General features: G+C 54.0%; 1 protein-coding gene across 1 annotated transcript in view; it reads left to right on the forward strand.

Moving 5' to 3' along the window:
* The first annotated feature begins 2276 nt into the window (after positions 1-2276).
* LRRC75A (leucine rich repeat containing 75A) overlaps positions 2277-16615 on the forward strand; it is a 97699-nt gene continuing 83360 nt past the window's right edge. Inside the window, exon 1 of the mRNA XM_005240545.4 lies at positions 2277-3148. Coding sequence (XP_005240602.2) covers positions 2888-3148 — 261 coding nt within the window. The 5' untranslated portion in view covers positions 2277-2887. The remainder of the gene's footprint in view (positions 3149-16615) is intronic.

Below are 16615 nucleotides of genomic sequence, written 5' to 3' on the forward strand. Positions count from 1 at the left end.
CAAGGGTTCATGTGATTTTTGGGGTTGGCTGGATGGGTCAAGGTAACTGGACAGGCTGCAGGTAACTGGTTCTCAGGGCTAGTGGCATAAGAACTTGGCTCCTGGCATAAGGGAGGTGTGTGCTTTTCCCTTCATCCTGGGTGAGATGCTCCGTTCGTATGGCGATGTCTCTTTGAAGAAGGCCCCGTGGCTTCAAATTCTGCAGGAGCGAGGGATCCCAGCTCTGGCAGGGGTTTCTCTTTCTGCTTCTTTTCCATTATTTAATGTTTTTATTGGAGAGGTGAACCAACCCAGTCTTGCTGGCTTCTTGCTGTACAACAGACTTACAGGTGTACGTCAAGAACAGCCTCAGAGGTGAAACTTGGGGATGGGCAGAGGGTTTTAGGGCTGGAAGCACCTTGCCTGCCAGCTCCTGTTAGGCAGCGAGGCTGTGCATGTCAGCAGGACTGAGGGCGCAGCCACTGCCCAGGAACGCACTGATGATGCTCAGTCAATTCAGGTGGGGAAACCACCTTAAGCAGAATGAATGCGCGAGGTGACCGGTCCCATTCCCATGGACTTTGGGGCACAGCATCAGGCTCCGGCTCTGAAATGGTGCTCCTTCAAGTGAGTTTTCAGCCACGGGCCTCTTGCAGGGTCACGACAGTTTAATGATGTTATGCATTATTACCCTGCTAATAGCATGAAGAGGACTGATCCTTCTAAAGGGAGGAGGCTGTACCCAGAATGGAGTCTGCAGGGGGAAATGCTGCTGGGGGGGTCAGGCATCGCTTCCCACTGCCTCCTGTTGACATTGGCAAATTGGTTGCCTTTCCCTGAATTTTCTGGGGAGGTTTACCGCCAGGTGAAGCTTCTGGTTAACACAAACTGGTGGTTTCTGCAAACAATGTGACTGCGTGTTTCCTCATGTGACTGTACTCGATATGGCTGAACCAGTGAAATGTGGTTTTTAGCTCATGACAGCAGTCATGAGCTGTCTTCCTGGGGGAAGACACTGGTGCCTGGTCCTGTTATGGATGTTGTGCAGCCTGGCTCTGTAAACCAGAGCCAAACCCTACTGAGGTCACTGGGGGTCTGTGCTGTTCTCGTGGTCCATGCACAAAAATGCATAACAACAGCTGGCCTTTGGAGTTGTAGAAACCGTTATGTGGGCCTCCAGCCGTTTGGCTGTTGAGGAGAGCTGCCTTTTATTCAGCAACATAACATGGCATTTGTGTGTTTGTGGATGTGCAGTTGTGCAGGATGCAGAGGAGGCAAACATTTCTCATGTGTTGGTTTGGGATTATTTCTAACATAGTTGCAAAATGCAGGAGGTGATGCTTTCCCAGCCTGGGCACTACGCAGCAGTGGGACATCTCCTGCCCTGGCCAAGCAGAGGCATGGGGGCGGATGGAGAGTTTGGTGCACATTGGTGTGGGAAAACAGCCCCTTGCAGCAGGAGAGGGTCTGAGGCTGCTGCTGGGGCCTCGTCAGTCCAAAGCTGATTCCTTCCAGGCATTTCTTGAGCAATCAGTCTCCTGCAGCAGGTGAGCAGTCCCTGTCTGGAAGAGTTGTTCGTGATGATCTTTATCCAAGAGCTGTAATCTGTGCCCTGAGCCCTGCCAGCCGGGTGCCTGGAAGATAAGGAATGATTGAATATTGGATGGGGAGCTGCTGGAAGGAGCAGTGCTCCAGGGGCAGCTGCCAGCACTGGATGAGGGGGCCAGGTGGGGAGGCTTTGGCTGGTGGGGGGGGGGGGGGTGTCAGGGCACAAGAGGTGACTTGCAGATGGGCACCCGAGCGGCTGCTGCCAGGGCTGGGGGGGGGGGCAGGAGGTGCGGTGGCAGCCCCGGGGAGGTGCGGGAGGGCGCAGCCGGGCTGTGCCCCCCAGGGGGGCTCGGGTGGGGGGACACCCGAGGGGACAGCCCGGGCTGCGTGCGCGGCACGGCCACGGCCAAGCGCCCGCAGGTCCCCTGGGGTGAGGCTGCAGCGGGAAAGCCCTCCGTGCTCCTCCTGGGAACCACCAGCGGGGATGCCCCACGCCGCCTCCCGGGGGCTGCCCGCAGCCCAGCCCCGCTGCCCGCCCCCCCCGGGGCGAACACAAGCCCAGTGCCGCTCCCCTCCATGCAACTCCGCCGGTCCTCCCCCCCCCGGTGCACCCCCCCCGGTGCAATCCCCAGCCCGGCGGGGCTGCAGGAGGCGGTGGAGGAAGGAAGAGCCCCGTCCGGCTCCAGCTTCCTCCGCAAGCCCAGCCTCGGTGCACCGTGCCCGCCCCCGGCCCTCCCCCGGCGCTCCCCGCTGCACACCCCGCCGCCGGCCGGGCCGAGCCGCGCCGCCTCCCGGGGCAGCCCCGCCGCCCCCGCCGCGCAACAGTTGCCCCCAAGTCGTGGCCGCCCCCACCGCCCACCCCGGGAGCCCCCTCGGCGCCGGGAGGAGGAGGCGAGGGTTGCGGGGGGGCTCGGGGGCTGCGCGGAGCCGCTGCCGCTCTCCGCCGCCGCCCGGCGCCGGGGAAGGAGCCGCCGGGATCCCCGCAGCCATGGAGTGGGGCGGCGGGGCCGCCGCAAGGCTCCGCTCCGCCGGGCGCAGCCATCCTCTCCTCCGCCTGCCGGAGCGGAGCGGCCCCGCCGCCGGCCACCCGCCCCCCTCCTAGGCTCCCGGGGCCGCCGAGCCCCCGCCCGCACCCCCTGAACCCCTTCGTGCATCCCCCCTCGTGCATCCCCCTGTGCATCCCTAAATCCCTCGTGCGTCCTCTCGTGCACCCCCCTGTGCACCCCCAAACCCCTCGTGCATCCCTCTGTGCCCCCCCCCCCCCCGCCTTGTCCCTCCCCCGTGGCTTCCAGCCCCGAGCCCCCACCCCCCACCCCCTTTGCATGCAGCCCCAGGGCTGCAGAAGCCGGGGCCGCACGCGATGGGCACCAAGCAGACCAAGGGCTGCCAGCCGGGCACCGGGGAGAGCCCCCCGGCCCACCACCGCAAAAAAGTGCCCCCCAGGGAAAGGGGGGACTTCCTCGCATCCCTCGTGGTGAAGTCCGGCGAGAAGTTTGGGAAGGGTGGTGGCAGCAGCTTGCCCCCTTACCACCGGCGGATCTGCATGATCCAGGACATGCTGGTGCTGGTGAAGCAGGGGAAGCAGGAGGAGGCCACCGAGCTGCTGAGGCACCTGCGGCAGGTGAGGATGGGCAGGTTTCTCCTGGGGGGGGTGGGGGGTGGGGGTGCGCTGCCTGCTTGCGGTGGGGAAGAGGCAGTCTAGGTGCAAAACACATCCCGGTTTCCAACGCCTGCTAGCGAGAAGGGGGGTACGCTCCGTTTTTGCGGGTCTACGTTTCGTGGCGTAATTTTGGGGAAGCTGCTGAGGAGCTGCAGGGTGGGCACGGTGTTGGAGATGGGAAAAGAACCCCGGGGAGGTGGCTCTGCATTGTCTGCAGCGAGGAACCCTGCCGGGTACATTTTTCTCTTTCCCTTCACTGCTTGCGCTGATAGCTCTGGGGTTTGCAGTATGCGCAGCCCACTCAAGGAGGTTCCCACTCAACTTTCAAAAAGTTCGGTGTTTTAAAGCAAGATCTGTGGAAACGCTGAGGCAATTTGAGCTGGCAGCTTTTGAGAAGCAGCTCTTTTTCTTCTCGGCTCTGAAATACCAAGAGTTGGCAGCTTTGCTTTTTATCTTGTTCTCTTTGACGCGCAGTCGCTTGGTGGAGTTTTGCTGGTGGTGACTGGGGCTGGCAGCAACGAGCGTGCGAGATGCCGCGCGGGGAATTAATTGTGCAGAGCCCAAGACCTTTCCCCTTGAAAGTCTTGTTTGAGCTGGGCATGAGCTGGGAAGCAACACGACTGAAAGTTGCTGTGAGCAAACAGGCAGCCGAGGAGCACTGCTCTGTCTGCAGCAAATTAGCATTTAACCTTTTCTGCTGATAGATGGTGATAAAAAAGCTGAAGCGCTGGGTATTCTCAAGGCTCTGGGGTACACAGGGCTTGGAAAACCAGCAAGTTTTCCATGCAAACTGAAAACAGACCCGTCTTCAAGCTCGGTTTTCTTCCCGAGGAGCCTGCAAGGCACCTAGCTGTTCAGCGTAACCAGTTCTACAACCTGGGGAAAAGTTGCTCAGATCTTTGCTGGGCATCGGGAGCAGCTCCCTGGCCCGGTGGATCTGCTCGGTGTCAGTCTGCCTGTGTGAAAACGCAGCTCCTCCAGGCTCTGCTGGTTTTCTTCTTGGTTTTTGTGGTGGGTTTTGCTTTTTGCGTTTTTCCTCCTCCATTTTCTGGTCCTGGTAACTTTTTAGCAAGTGGAAGTGTTGTCTGGGCATGTCCCCGAGCCCTGCAGCCCACCCAGAGGCACGCTTCCATCTACCCCGTCAGCCAGGGTCCCTTTACGGGGTTTAGGACTGTCTTTGGGGCAGTCCGGCTGAGAAATCTGAGCAATTCCACGCGTGTTTGCATTCCTTTATAGAAAGCTCTCGAGGCTTGAGATACGGTGCTTTGAGATGAACGTGCCCCCCTCCCTGGGAGCTGGGGGTATGATTCTTTGGGACAACCACCTCTCCATGCGGGATCTGTGTGGCGGTGTGGGTCAAGAGGTTGCCGTGAGTTGGGTGGCGGATCTGTGCCCAAATGTCGCACCCTCTCAGCCACGCCAAAGCTTTATCGGTGCAAGCAGCCCATTGGAGCTGGCAGGAAGGCAGGGGCTAATTTTAGAAGGTGTTTATGTCAAACACCCCCACCAAAAAAAAAATAATCTCGGTGCCTGTGAAGTACCATGAGTTGCTCCCAAGTTCTCTCTGGCTTCAGATACTATTTTTTCTCAGTGATGCTCTGGACCATCCTCTCCCTCCCTGCAGGTTGGCTGTGAGGGAGCTGGGATGTGTCGCAGCAGCTGCCCTAATGACAAATCTGACCGTGGGGGCATCCCATCATCTGACTGGGGGGTGGTGGTGGTGTAGAAATTAATTTTAAAATGCTGGGGGAAGCAAGGAACCTGTTACAGTCAGATAGGTCTTCATGAGCGTGTTTCTGAAGAGCTTGCTCTGATAAAATTTGTCTTAAGAGTGTCAAAATAGGGAACACTTTGTCCTAGATACTATAATAGACTCAAAGCACATTTTTAATGACATGGTATTATTCCTTGCCTTCGAGTAGCGAATGTGGGATGCCCCACTGAACAAATCCTGATTGTCGTGGTTTTCCCCAGGCTGGCTTTCCGGAGGTGGCAGTTGAGGGGTGCATTGGTGGTTACAAGGGATGCTCAGTTTGCTCCCAGGGAGCTGGGGCTGCCAGGCAGCAGGAGTCTTTGAGAGCTGAGCTCCTGCCACATTCCCAGCCTGAAAGGGAGGATCTAGGGGAGGAAGGACGAGCTTTTTCTCCTGCAGAGGGGGGTGGATGGGTGAACCTGGTGGGGCAGAGACCTTTCCCCATGAGCCATTTATACGGTGGCCACTACAGAGGGGCTGTGGTGTGGGTTGGTCATGTGTGATGCTGCTGCAAAACTGGGGTTTTCGAGCAAACCAAGTGACCTGGTGCCCAGCTCTCAGTTGCATGTAGGCTTTTTTTATTAAATCCCAGCCGTTTAGGTCACTGGGAGCCTTTCCACTGACTCCATCAAGCTCTGAAGCCAGCCCAGCATGCTAGCTAGGGGGTAGGTGACAGCATCCCTGTGTTTGAACATGCTCCATGCTTTTTTTGAGCAGGATGAGCATGTAGCCAGACCTGAGGCAGACCAGCTTTTCAGCTTTCCTTGACATAATGTCCTGCCCTACCTGCCAGCTGCAAGGTGAGGGTTGGGGGGCTTCTCTTCCTGCCTGCTAGGGCTCCCACAAAAGCTGTGTTTGATAATCAGCCAAAGGGCAGGGCAGCAAAATCATATTTTAAACATGCAGGTCCTGCCCTTCCAGCCTCACCACTGGCACCAATGTCCAGCGTGGCCCTCTGCATTTCACCAAATTTATCCACCCTGCTCCCCTCCCCTAATGGGGAGCAACGCTGTTTTCTTTACAGGCTCTTGTAAGGATTAATTAATATTTTCAAGAATGCTTGAAGGTTGCAAACAACTATAAAAGCGCTAAGATACGAAGCGGACTTAATTTTGTTTAAAAAGATGAAAAATGTGAACAGCAGACAGATTTCTTTGCTTCGAGACTGCTCCTTGGAGAGGTCAGAAGCGGTCTCCGGTGTGGAGGGAATTTGATCCCACTGCCTGCCCTCGGAATAACACTTATGTTATTTATCACTGCGTGCAGGAGCTGGCAGCGGCTGTTCGCAAGGGTACGTGCTCCTTTGGCACAGCCAGGCTCATTTTCACGACAGGCTCTTTAGCTGGAGATACCGGTTGCTCTTTCCGTCTGCTCCAGGAACACTGTCAACTGCCTGGAGCCCAAACCCCATGCTACAAAATTAAAATCCCCCCTCCAAAAAGTGCTGTCCGCTGCTCTCTTTAGATGAGGTGTGTTTTCCCATAGGGCATCCCTGCCATGCTGCACGTGGGATGCTTTTAGCAGTTAAATGCATCGGAGAATAGGTGGAAATACTGTTTATTATTTATTATATTTTATATATAATATATATTGTGTGTGTATATATATATATTATACTTTACCATTTTATTGAGGCTGGAGTTTGGGGTTGCAAGAAGCTTGCTAGTGACCTGGATGGAGCTGGTTGCCTTTCGTGGAAATAATTCTTGCACTGATTAAACTCTGAATCCAGTTTCTCTGCTATAAAGCGACTTCTTAGATTTACCTGTCAGCATCCTCCCTGTTTTCCCACAAGGAGCTGCTGCAGGGCCTCACCCTGAGAGTGAAAAGTGAATTAATTAATTGTGTCCAGCACTTGGAGAAAGCTGGGAACCCCCACTCAGACCCTGCTGGCTGCTGTCATGAGTGGCAGAATTGCAGCTCTTCTGCGCCGATGAACTGCTGTGCCCAATACCACCAGTTGCAGAACAGGATAGGCTTTAATATTATATAGACTATCACTTATTTCTTTTTTTAATTTTTTTTTTTTTTAATGCACTCTTGAGTTTCAGTGGTTAAAGCAGCCAAGCGCTGTCAGTATATTAAATTCTGGGAGTGTCTCTCCTGCTGGGGAGAGAATTTGTAAAACAAAGCATGTTTTCCTCCTCTCTGCTGCCAAACGGATCGTTTTCCCAAGTGAAATGGTGAAGCGCTTCCCAGCACATTACGTTTCACTCGAAGAATTTGCCATTGGTTATGGCTCGACGTGGAGCTTTTGCTGGGCTGTCGCTGCTGCTTGGGCAGAGCTGGGCTGGTGGGAGAAGGGAGGAGGAGGCATCCGCCGGCTCTGGGCATCACCTGCGTGGGGCAGGAGGTGTACAGCAGTTCCAGGAATTAAAAGCAAAAAATAAAAGGGGGAGGGGAAAGAAGGTGAAGTATTGTAATAAGCTCCAAGCACTGAAGATGGCCAGAAGCTAAATGGCAAGGTCCAAGGTGTGGCAAAGCTGCAGGACTTGCAAAGTGGCTTCTCGGCTCGTGCCAGCCTCGCTGGGTGGTGGTGGGACCCCAGGTGGGCAAAGACACCATGATAACCCCAATTTGCAAGAAGGGGCTAGGGGCAAACATGCTTTGATGCCCAGCGAGCCATGCAGACCCCGTGCCCACGGCGCAGGCAGCTGCCTCCGCTGTGGGCAGCCTGCGGTCCCCGTGGTCTGTCCCTGAAATGCATCCCTGCTGCGGGTGCGGGCACCTCCGGCCCTGTCCTACCCTGATCCTGGGTTTGCAGGAACAAGGTGCCACGTATCCCGGTGTCTGCCCCACTGTGTCCCGATGTCTGCCCCATCAGGTTGGGGATTAAATGCCTGCTACTTCTGAGCAGCTGCCTGGTGCCACGGGGACTGTGTGGTGCAGGGATGCTTTATTAATTAAATGATTAATATCTTCATTGTAAGAGGGGGCTTGGCCAGGGGAATAGTAAAACAAAAAATGTCTAATGTAGAGAGAGTTCGTTTTGGGCTCCTGTGTCCTTCTCCCTGCTACACCAGGGCAAAGGGCTGTGTGGTAAAATTAAAAAGCAATTCTTAGGGGCGGTCCTTCTGCTTAATTAACATTGGTAAGTGCATTAAATGGCAGCTGATGTAGATGGAGAGCTATTTATCCCTGTTGCCCCTGTGATGTGTATCTTACCTGTCCCTCTTTTCTGCCGCCAGTGCTCAGGTTTCTGCGCTTGCCAGGGAGGCAGGAGCTGCGGGGGGTCTGGGGGCTGTGAAGGCAGCGAGCCCCGGCCACGTGGCAGCAGGGAAGGGAGAGCACTGCTCCTGGAGCAGTCAAAGGGAGAGATGTGGGTGTTCCTGGACCTTCCTGGGAAGTCAGCTCTAGCATCTCGTGGGTGCATGGAGATGCTGAGGTGGGGAGGGGAAGGCTTGCGGGGCGGTGTTATCCCCGGGCAGGCTCGAAAAGCAGTCACCCATAAAGACGCAATTTGGCCCCTTGTTGTAAATTTGTGTGCTCGGTAACAGCTCCTGAAGCACTTCATGGCCCGGTATCAGCCTGGTCTCTGTTACACAGTGTGCCCCTGCCATGGTACAGGCTGTGGGTCAGGAGTGCTTCCAGGGTTATTTATTTCCCCTAACTACGACGAAGAGAGAGAGATGCTGTTGCACAGCAGATCCCCATGCAGGTAGATGTGTTGTCAGGTGAGTTTGCAAGGTTTGCAGTGTCTCTGGCAGCTCGTCAGGATGAAAGGGATGTTTTTCAGTGCTGCCTTGCCTCAGATTCCAGCCTTCTCCCCGAAGGATGCTGGCCCCTGGCGTTGCACCAGCCTTGAAGCACGTTCTCCAGCCCTGCCGATGCCAAAACTGCTTAAACATTCCTCCTCAGCCTTGGACGTGCTTATGGATGTCTAGAGCAGACCTTGGGGAGTGCTGTGGTCTGGCTGATATGATGCATCTTAGCGGCAGCCTGTGAGTGCCTCGTAGCTGGACCGTGCCGCTCTGTGCTTGCTCTTAGCCCCGTGCGCACCAGCTGCGGGGCATCATCCCGATGGAGACCGTCCTGTGGTCCCCGGGATGCTGGAGGAGCTCGGCAGCATTGTTTCTGCCCCGTGAAGTATCAGAGGTGACTGAGGCTGGGGTTTCCCAGCTCCTCACCAGCCGTGGGGTATCATCCCTGTGGAGATCATTCTGTGGTCCCCGGGGATGCTGGAGGACCTCGGCTGCTGGAGGACCTCAGCAGCATTGTTTCTGCCACATGAAGCATCAGAGGTGACGGAGGCTGGGATTTCCCAGCTCCTCGCAGCCTGCGAGCTGCCGGGAGGAGGGCAGGGATGAAGAGAGTTGTGGCATGGGATTTGTTTTTTGCGAGGGGGGGTCGACAGGAGCCAAGGCCGGGTGCCGTGTAGGGCACCGCAGGTGGAAGTTGGGTAACCCATCTTGCCAGCTCAGTGGGGCGGCTTTGGGATTAGCCTCATTTCCTCTGGTTTGGGTTGCTGACGAAACCCGCAGCACTCCCCACAGTTATTTTTAACCCTTAGGCTGCTGGAGGCATTGACAACAAATGACTGTGCATGGCAGTGGGGGGGTGTTTCTGCCCCAAACGGGGTCTCTGGTCTCGCTGTGCTCCCTAATCCTGCCTTGCTGCAAGCTGCTCTCTTGCAGCGTACTTTCCCTGCTTGCTCCCCATCCTGGCTCCTTCTGCTCTTTTTCCTTCCCCTATGGGATTCACAGGTGGATGCATCCTGCATCTGCTTGGCTTCTGAGCAGCCTGGTTTTAATTAACCCCCTGGAAGATGGCTGCCGCTGCTTCTCCTGAGGAAGATGTGTCCCTGGGAGATGCTGAGATGCAGGGAGGGAGGGGAAGGCCAGGCGGTGCTGGGGAGGGCAGAGGTGGTAGCACTCAGCAATGCGGGCTCCATCCCTGGAGGCCCCCCCTCCCCGGTGCGGCAGTGATGCTCACCCTACTGCTTGCACGGAGCAGGGAAGGTTTTCTCTTCTAGCAGGGATGTCCCCGCTGGGATTGGGGAATCACACGCATAAGAAATCAGCATTGCTAGTGGATGCGTTAAAACAACACATGCAACACAGCCAGGCAGGCTGTGCTTGCTGTAAGGACAGCAGTGAGAGCTCCCGAGCAGGAGCAAGATCCGTGTCCCTGTATCCACTTGCATCTGAGGAGCATGTCCTGGATGCGCTCCCTGCATGGCCAGCTCTCCAGGAGTCCCCAGCTCAGCCTTTCTGGGAGCGCTGCTGGCTCAGGGGGCTGCGTGCCTGGGGAGGTGGTGGCTCCCACATGTGCCAGAGCTGGGGATCCAGGAGGTGATGCAGCACGGGGACTTAATCTGAAAGGGGTCAGAGATGAAACTGCTGAGTCACATCTTGGTTTCCTTCTGCTGGACCTGCTGGGCTGGGTGAGGAGGTCCTGCCTGCACCCTCACTGGAGCCAGAAATCTCCAAACTGGGAGAGGTTAATGGTCGCAGTTGGCAAGCTAACGCCTATTCAGCACTTCATCTGTTTATATAATAGCAGGAATGAGGAATGTGTCCTTTTTTTTTTTCTTCTTTTTTTTTTTCTCCTCCCCCCTCCCCCCCCCCCAGGCTGCTGCTGCTTGCACATCTGATGCGAAATGCAGGCAGCTCAGGGCTCCAGCCCTCAGACAGGCTGGCATGCAGGTTTTTTTGTTTTTTCTTTCTTCCTTTTCCTTTTTATCTTGCTTCAGACTGCAAAACCCCTGTGTCTGAGGATGTCTCCCCTCTCCTGCCAGTGCGTGGGTGTGACGGCTGTGTGGGAAGGGAACTCCCTGCAGGTCCCCACGCTGGGACCTGTGCTGGGATGGGGTGCCTGGCTGTGCAGGGGGTCTCGGGGCACTGTGGTATGGGACCATGCGCTTGAAATCCAGTGTATTATAGCTTCTTGATAGCTTGAGATCAATAATAGCATGCCATGTGTTGGGGGGGGAGGGGTCGGTGACTGTGACCTCCTCTTAGGTAAATGCGATAGTTATGTATTAATACTAATTTGATTCTCGTACAGAGAGATGGGATTTTTTTTAGCATTTAACTACCGCAGGTCCTAGCCAAATGCCCAGTGTGATTTCATGCCTGATTCCCTTTCTGTCTTCTGTGTATCCCAGCCTCTTTGTCCTCCATATTTTGGAGAGAAGACCACTGGATGGTAAATTTAATCTTGCCTCTGAAAGCAGAAAGCCAATTGTGCCTAGCCTCCCTCCCCGGGCAGAAGGTTTTAACTGCAATTACTCCTGGCTCTCTGAGCGGGAGCTGCTTCCAGCTTTCCAGCTTTCTCAGACCTTTTCAAGCCTCTCCACCTTTCAGACTTTTTGTCTTTCAAAGGCAGCAACATGTTCTTTGTGTGAGGGTTTGAGCTTGTGGCATGACCAGCTTGAGGGACAGCCTCGGACACGCACCAGAGCCGACGGGAGCGAGCTGCCTCCTTCCTTGTGCCTTTGGGTATCTTCATGGACATCTCATTCCTTAGGGCCTCTTGCTGTTATAATACAACCTTCCCAGAGGCCTGGCTGTCCTGCCGTTGCAGAGCAGGACTCGGGTTTGGTGTTGGGGGAGGAATTTCTTTACAAGACTTTTTTTGGGGGGGTTTTGCCTAGGTTCCAACAGCCTGCACATCCTTGAGCTCAGCTGACCCCAGGCAGTGGATCAGGCTGCTGCCTGCTGCTTTCAGCCCTCTAACGTCCCCTTTGCCTTTTGAGGTTGGTTTCTGGGAAATAGCAGCAGCGTTTCCAGGGCTGCTTTGCTGCAGACCTGCTCCTGCTTCCCACCGGTGCTGCTCCGCCTGCCCATCCCTGCGGGGTTTTGTAACGTCTGTGGGTGCGCTCGCGGGGGGCAGGAGGTTGCGTTCTTGTGTTGCACAAGAGATTGTGAGGCGATGTCCCTAAACTTCTTAATAGTACTTGAGTTGAAATGAACGTTAATTAATTAAAGGAGAGCCCAACCAACCAGCCTGCACTTTGAGCACGACCCTCAAGTGCAGGGGGTGGGGGTTTCTTTGGAGGGTGGGGGAGGGTCTGCTGGATTTCTTAGCTCCTTGCTTTATGTTTAGCTTCAGAAGATGAAAAAATGAATGCTAGCTGGGAAAGCAAAAGTGAGCCAGGTTAGAAAAGGTGAGCCACCAGCATGGCCCGTAGGGTGCGGAGCAGCTTGGCCAAGCCGGGGGGCATGGGGCAGATGCTGGCCCCTGCCTTCACCCAGCTGGGGGGATGCTGTGGTACCCACCAGGGGCAGGACATCCAGCTACATGGCAGGTGAAGCACCATTTTCTAAACCTCAGCATGTAAAACACACCAAGGTGAGTGCGCTCTGTCTCTTCCTCCCCCTCCAAAGCGTGATGAGCTGAGACAACACAATTCTAAAACCCAGCAGTAATGCCGTTAGTGGTTCCATATCTCCGTCTCTCATGGGCAGCAATCTTCTTCGTGCACAGGCTGAGATTCCCCATATTTGCACGACCGAAGGGCACTGGGCTTGAAGCAAATCTGAGCCTGGGAGCCCCTGGTCCCATGGCTGGGTACCACGCTGGGAAACACTCCCAGAGCTGACTGTCTCTGGGGGATGCTTAAACTGAGCCCACTGAGGGGGTGGCTGGGATCTGGCAAGCAATTAATTACTATCTTGCTCTGCAGAGCTGTTCCTTTGCCCCCACCTTCCCCAAGGCCAGGCAGATCTTGGCACGACAATTAAATCCCAGTAGGGGAAAGCAGAATCTGCTAAGGAAGGAGAGCAGACGTGCCCTCAGCCTTTTGCAGTCTATGGTGGGAAATGGTTATTTTAGCTGGAGATATGCTCAGGGGTTTTGCAGGGACACCCCTGCCCCATTCCCACCCTGCCAGTCCCATGGAGCACAGTGCTTGGGGTGGGGACCAGTGTGGGGTCCCCCAAATGATTTGGGGCACCCCCACCTCCAGTGGGAAGCGGGAGGTTGGGGACATCTCATGAGATGGCAAGTGTGGGGGTGAGGGCCTCAAGTTGGACCTGAGGGTTCAAACCCCAAAAAGTGAAAGGGCACGCTGGGGCAGAGCCCCAGCTCCCGTGCATGAGGGATGCATCGCGCCCGCTGCAGCGTCTACTGCGGGTTTTGCTTGTGTTGAATAAGCCCCAGGCCCTGGTCCAGCCTGAGCTCACCAAAATTAGGGTAGTGTAGCACAAATCTCTGCAGAAACGGGATGCGAACCTGTCCAAACAGCCCATCCTTGATGGCCCCTTCTCTGAAGGTCGCTGTTGACCCGTGGTGGCATGCAGGCAGAGCCAGCAGAGCTTCGGTTCGTTCTGGCAGTCCTTCATCCATTTCCATATGCACCATCTATCTGGATACAACTCTTCCCACTCCGGAGTGGGAAGAAGAAGGGATCTGGGGGAAACCTTGCTCCTGATGGCTGCTGTGGGCTTCCTGCGTGAAGGCGGAAAGCGTGAAGCAATTTGGGATGCAAGTGTGAATGATCTACGTCCATGGCAGTGACGGCAGCCAAAGTCAGCAAGGAGGGAATCTTGATTTAAGCAGCCTATTATTTTTTTTTATTATTTTTTTTTTGTGGGTAGGATTTTTTTCCTCTGGTCATTCCATAAGAAAGAGGATGTTTTCCTGTTTGGTTGTAAAAAGCTGCTTCTGCTGGTGTAATCAGATACTTCCTTTTCCAAGCAAGGAGCCTGGTGTATCTGGGGGCGTTTATTTAGGCAGCTGTTTGGCTGGGTGATTAATTTTGTATGTGTTCATTCTGGTGGGAAATGGTGAATTTTGGGTTTACATGATTGATTATTTTTTTTTATTATTATTATTTCTGACTCAAGTTACACGGAGATGAAAACAAAGTTTAAAATGCAGAAAACTAAAATTTTAATGTTATTTGGTCAGTTGATGAACTCATAATATGCTGGATATGTAGGGCAGACAAAGTAAACCTCTCAAAACACAGTTTACGTTTAAAATTAGATGATGCATTAACCAGAGTATTAATTGTACATAATGAATTACACTTCTGGTCACCATAATTAGCGATCTTGGCCTCTCAGGTTGTGGTTTTACTTGCAGATTGCAGAAAACGTGTTTCTCCTTTGTACTCCTAGTTTGTTCATTGACTTGTTGAAGTTAGGTGTTTAGCTGGACTAGGTGAATTAACTGAAATGGAGAATTTTGCTTTGTCCTGGTGAGAGAGCCAGACTCCCCCAAAAGCTGTGTTTGTCCCTCTGTCGCTTCTGGTTGGGTTTTCGTCAGTGACTTTCCTTAAAACTTTGGCAGGCGGCACATCCTGCTTACCTAGGCTAACATAAGCTGTTTAATATTAAAGCATGACCGTAGGTTAGCGTCATTTTAAATGGCTTGTTGGAAATGAATGTTTTAAAGTAAACATACTTAATGTTTAAAGCTATTTTAAATAGCAGTATTAATTGAATTTTGATGTTGTTGAATTGAATCCTCCTGCAACCCGTTCCATAATTCTTCCTTAGCAAGGCTGAGCATTCACTAATCTCTTTGCTGAGCCAAATGCCTTTACCTTTGGGTTTCACGGAGGAGACTGAGGATCTGGGAGGATCCCACCCCTGCAGCTGCAGTACCTTGCTTACCCCCAGTTTGGAGGCACCTGCCAAGGTGGATCCTCAGTGGAGCATCCAAATTCCCTTTCCGAGCTTCTTCCCTCTGAGCCAAGTACCAAACACCCAACCCAGAACAGCCTCCGTTCCACCTAATGATTAAAACCCTTATGCTGGAAATAAAACCACAGAAGCATGGGGTGAAACATGGGAAAGACTTAATTTCTTCCCGTAACCCCCAAAACCTCCTGACTCTCCTTCAGTGGTGTATTCCTATAAGATAGGGGCAAGTTGCCCAGTTCCCCGTGGCATAAATTGCAGTGCTCACTGAGTCTTGGGCTGGGAAGGTGGGAGACTTTTGAAACACCCTGCAAAAACTGGACTTAATTTGCCCCAGCTGATGGTCCCCTCTGTTACCTTCCCAATCAGCATCCCGTTTTGGTGCAGGTGTTTGGAGGGGAAGCCCTCATCTCAGCAATTCCCTCCCTCGGGCTGCCTGGCAGCCTCTCGTACACCAGAAAAAAATCAAGATATTATTTTGTGTGCCGTTACCCACCTGCCGGGCTGTATAACGGGAATTACAGGCTGCGCTTGAGAGCTTTTGGGAATTAAGAGCATTGTGCTTGAGAGCTTTTGGGAATTAAGAGCATTCAGCGTGGCCCTGTTGGTGGCGGGTATGGAGCTGAGCATCAGGCTCTGCTTTCCATCCTCTCCTCACATTGGAAGTGTAGATTTAACTGTAACTTAAGTGCCCTTAAAAACACTGAGCATCACCAGCATGGGTGATGCTGACAGGCTCCTTTCACGTCTGTGTGGCGTCGTTGTGGCAGGGATGCGATGTCCGTGTTACAAGGGGCTTGGGAAAGACCCCGACCCAGACGAGCGCTCGATGGCCGTAGCTGAAAGCCCAGCATGGGCCGGCGGCGTGGTGGAGCACCGTGGCTGGTGCTGTTGGTGGCAGGGTGGTGTGGCCCCAGGCGATGCTGCTGGGGACTCTGTGTTGGGCAAGTTCCTTTGCGTCTCAGTCTCCCCCGTGTGTCAAGGAGCGTGCTGTGGAGCGGCATCATCTGCGTGCGCGGGGACTCACCTGAGGGAAAGCTTTTCCTCCCTGGAACTGGCTGGTGTTAACCAAGTTCTATCACCGAATTGGCTTAAGCAAGGGAGAAAGGTGTCTTAGAACCATTTGTGCACAACATCTGCTTTCTGACATCTCCTTTTTGAGTATAAAAATCCAGTCCTTTCCGTGGGTGAATGCCAGAAGAAGCATTTCTTCTCTCTTGCCTTGTTGCTGTAGGATGAGGGTGGCAGCAGCTCCGAGAGCTGTGAGGGCTTTGGGCTGTCCTGGCTTTTTGGATGCGTGCATCCCTATTAACCTCCTGGGCGCATTGTAAGCAACGTGGGACTGTGTGTGCGCAGCACCTGCCCAGCAGGTCCCTGCTCCCAGCTGGGGACCAGCTGCTGTCACTGCACCATGAGCTGATTTTCCAGTATGTGGCACTGGTCATTAAGCAGGCTGAACTGCAGAAAGGAAACAGCATCGGTGCTCAGCCTGAGCTCCTGCGTACTCTCCATGCGTGGCTTGGGGCTGGGCGATCTTCCTCCCCCCACGTTTTCTTTCCCACCCTGCTGCTGCCCAGGGCAGGAGAGTGGGGGATTTGGCACCGTGCAGGTGACAGGGTCAGCCTGTCTGCACCAGCACAAGATTTGGCTCCAGCCAACCTCTCCCTCCATCTCTGTTCAAACAGATGTAAAGCAGTTCTCTGATGGGATTAGCTCCCTGAAATGTGGTAAGAAATCTCTGCTTGGGACGCTTTCATCTCTTGCCCATCGGCTGCTATTCTCCACCAACACAAAGAAAATAAATAAGCTAAACTCCTCTCTTGCAAGTCATTTTTTAAAAAAATTCTTTTTAGTGGTGCCGCATCGTGTAAATCAACTGTATTTTCTAGAAGGACTTGTGTTTGCTTATGTGCCCTCCCTTCAGAGGATAATGTGCCGGCGCGAAAATATGGAAGCCTGAAATTAATCCCAAAGGCAGGAATAAAGTGCTGTTCCTGCAGGTTGAGGTCATTTTACAGTGCTGCTGCTGTTGATTGCAGAGGGATGAGCACAACATCTCACTGCTGAGCACCACCTGCAAAGCCC

This window comes from Falco peregrinus, chromosome 2, assembly GCF_023634155.1.
Source record: "Falco peregrinus isolate bFalPer1 chromosome 2, bFalPer1.pri, whole genome shotgun sequence".
In the NCBI taxonomy this organism is placed as follows: Eukaryota; Metazoa; Chordata; class Aves; order Falconiformes; family Falconidae; genus Falco; species Falco peregrinus.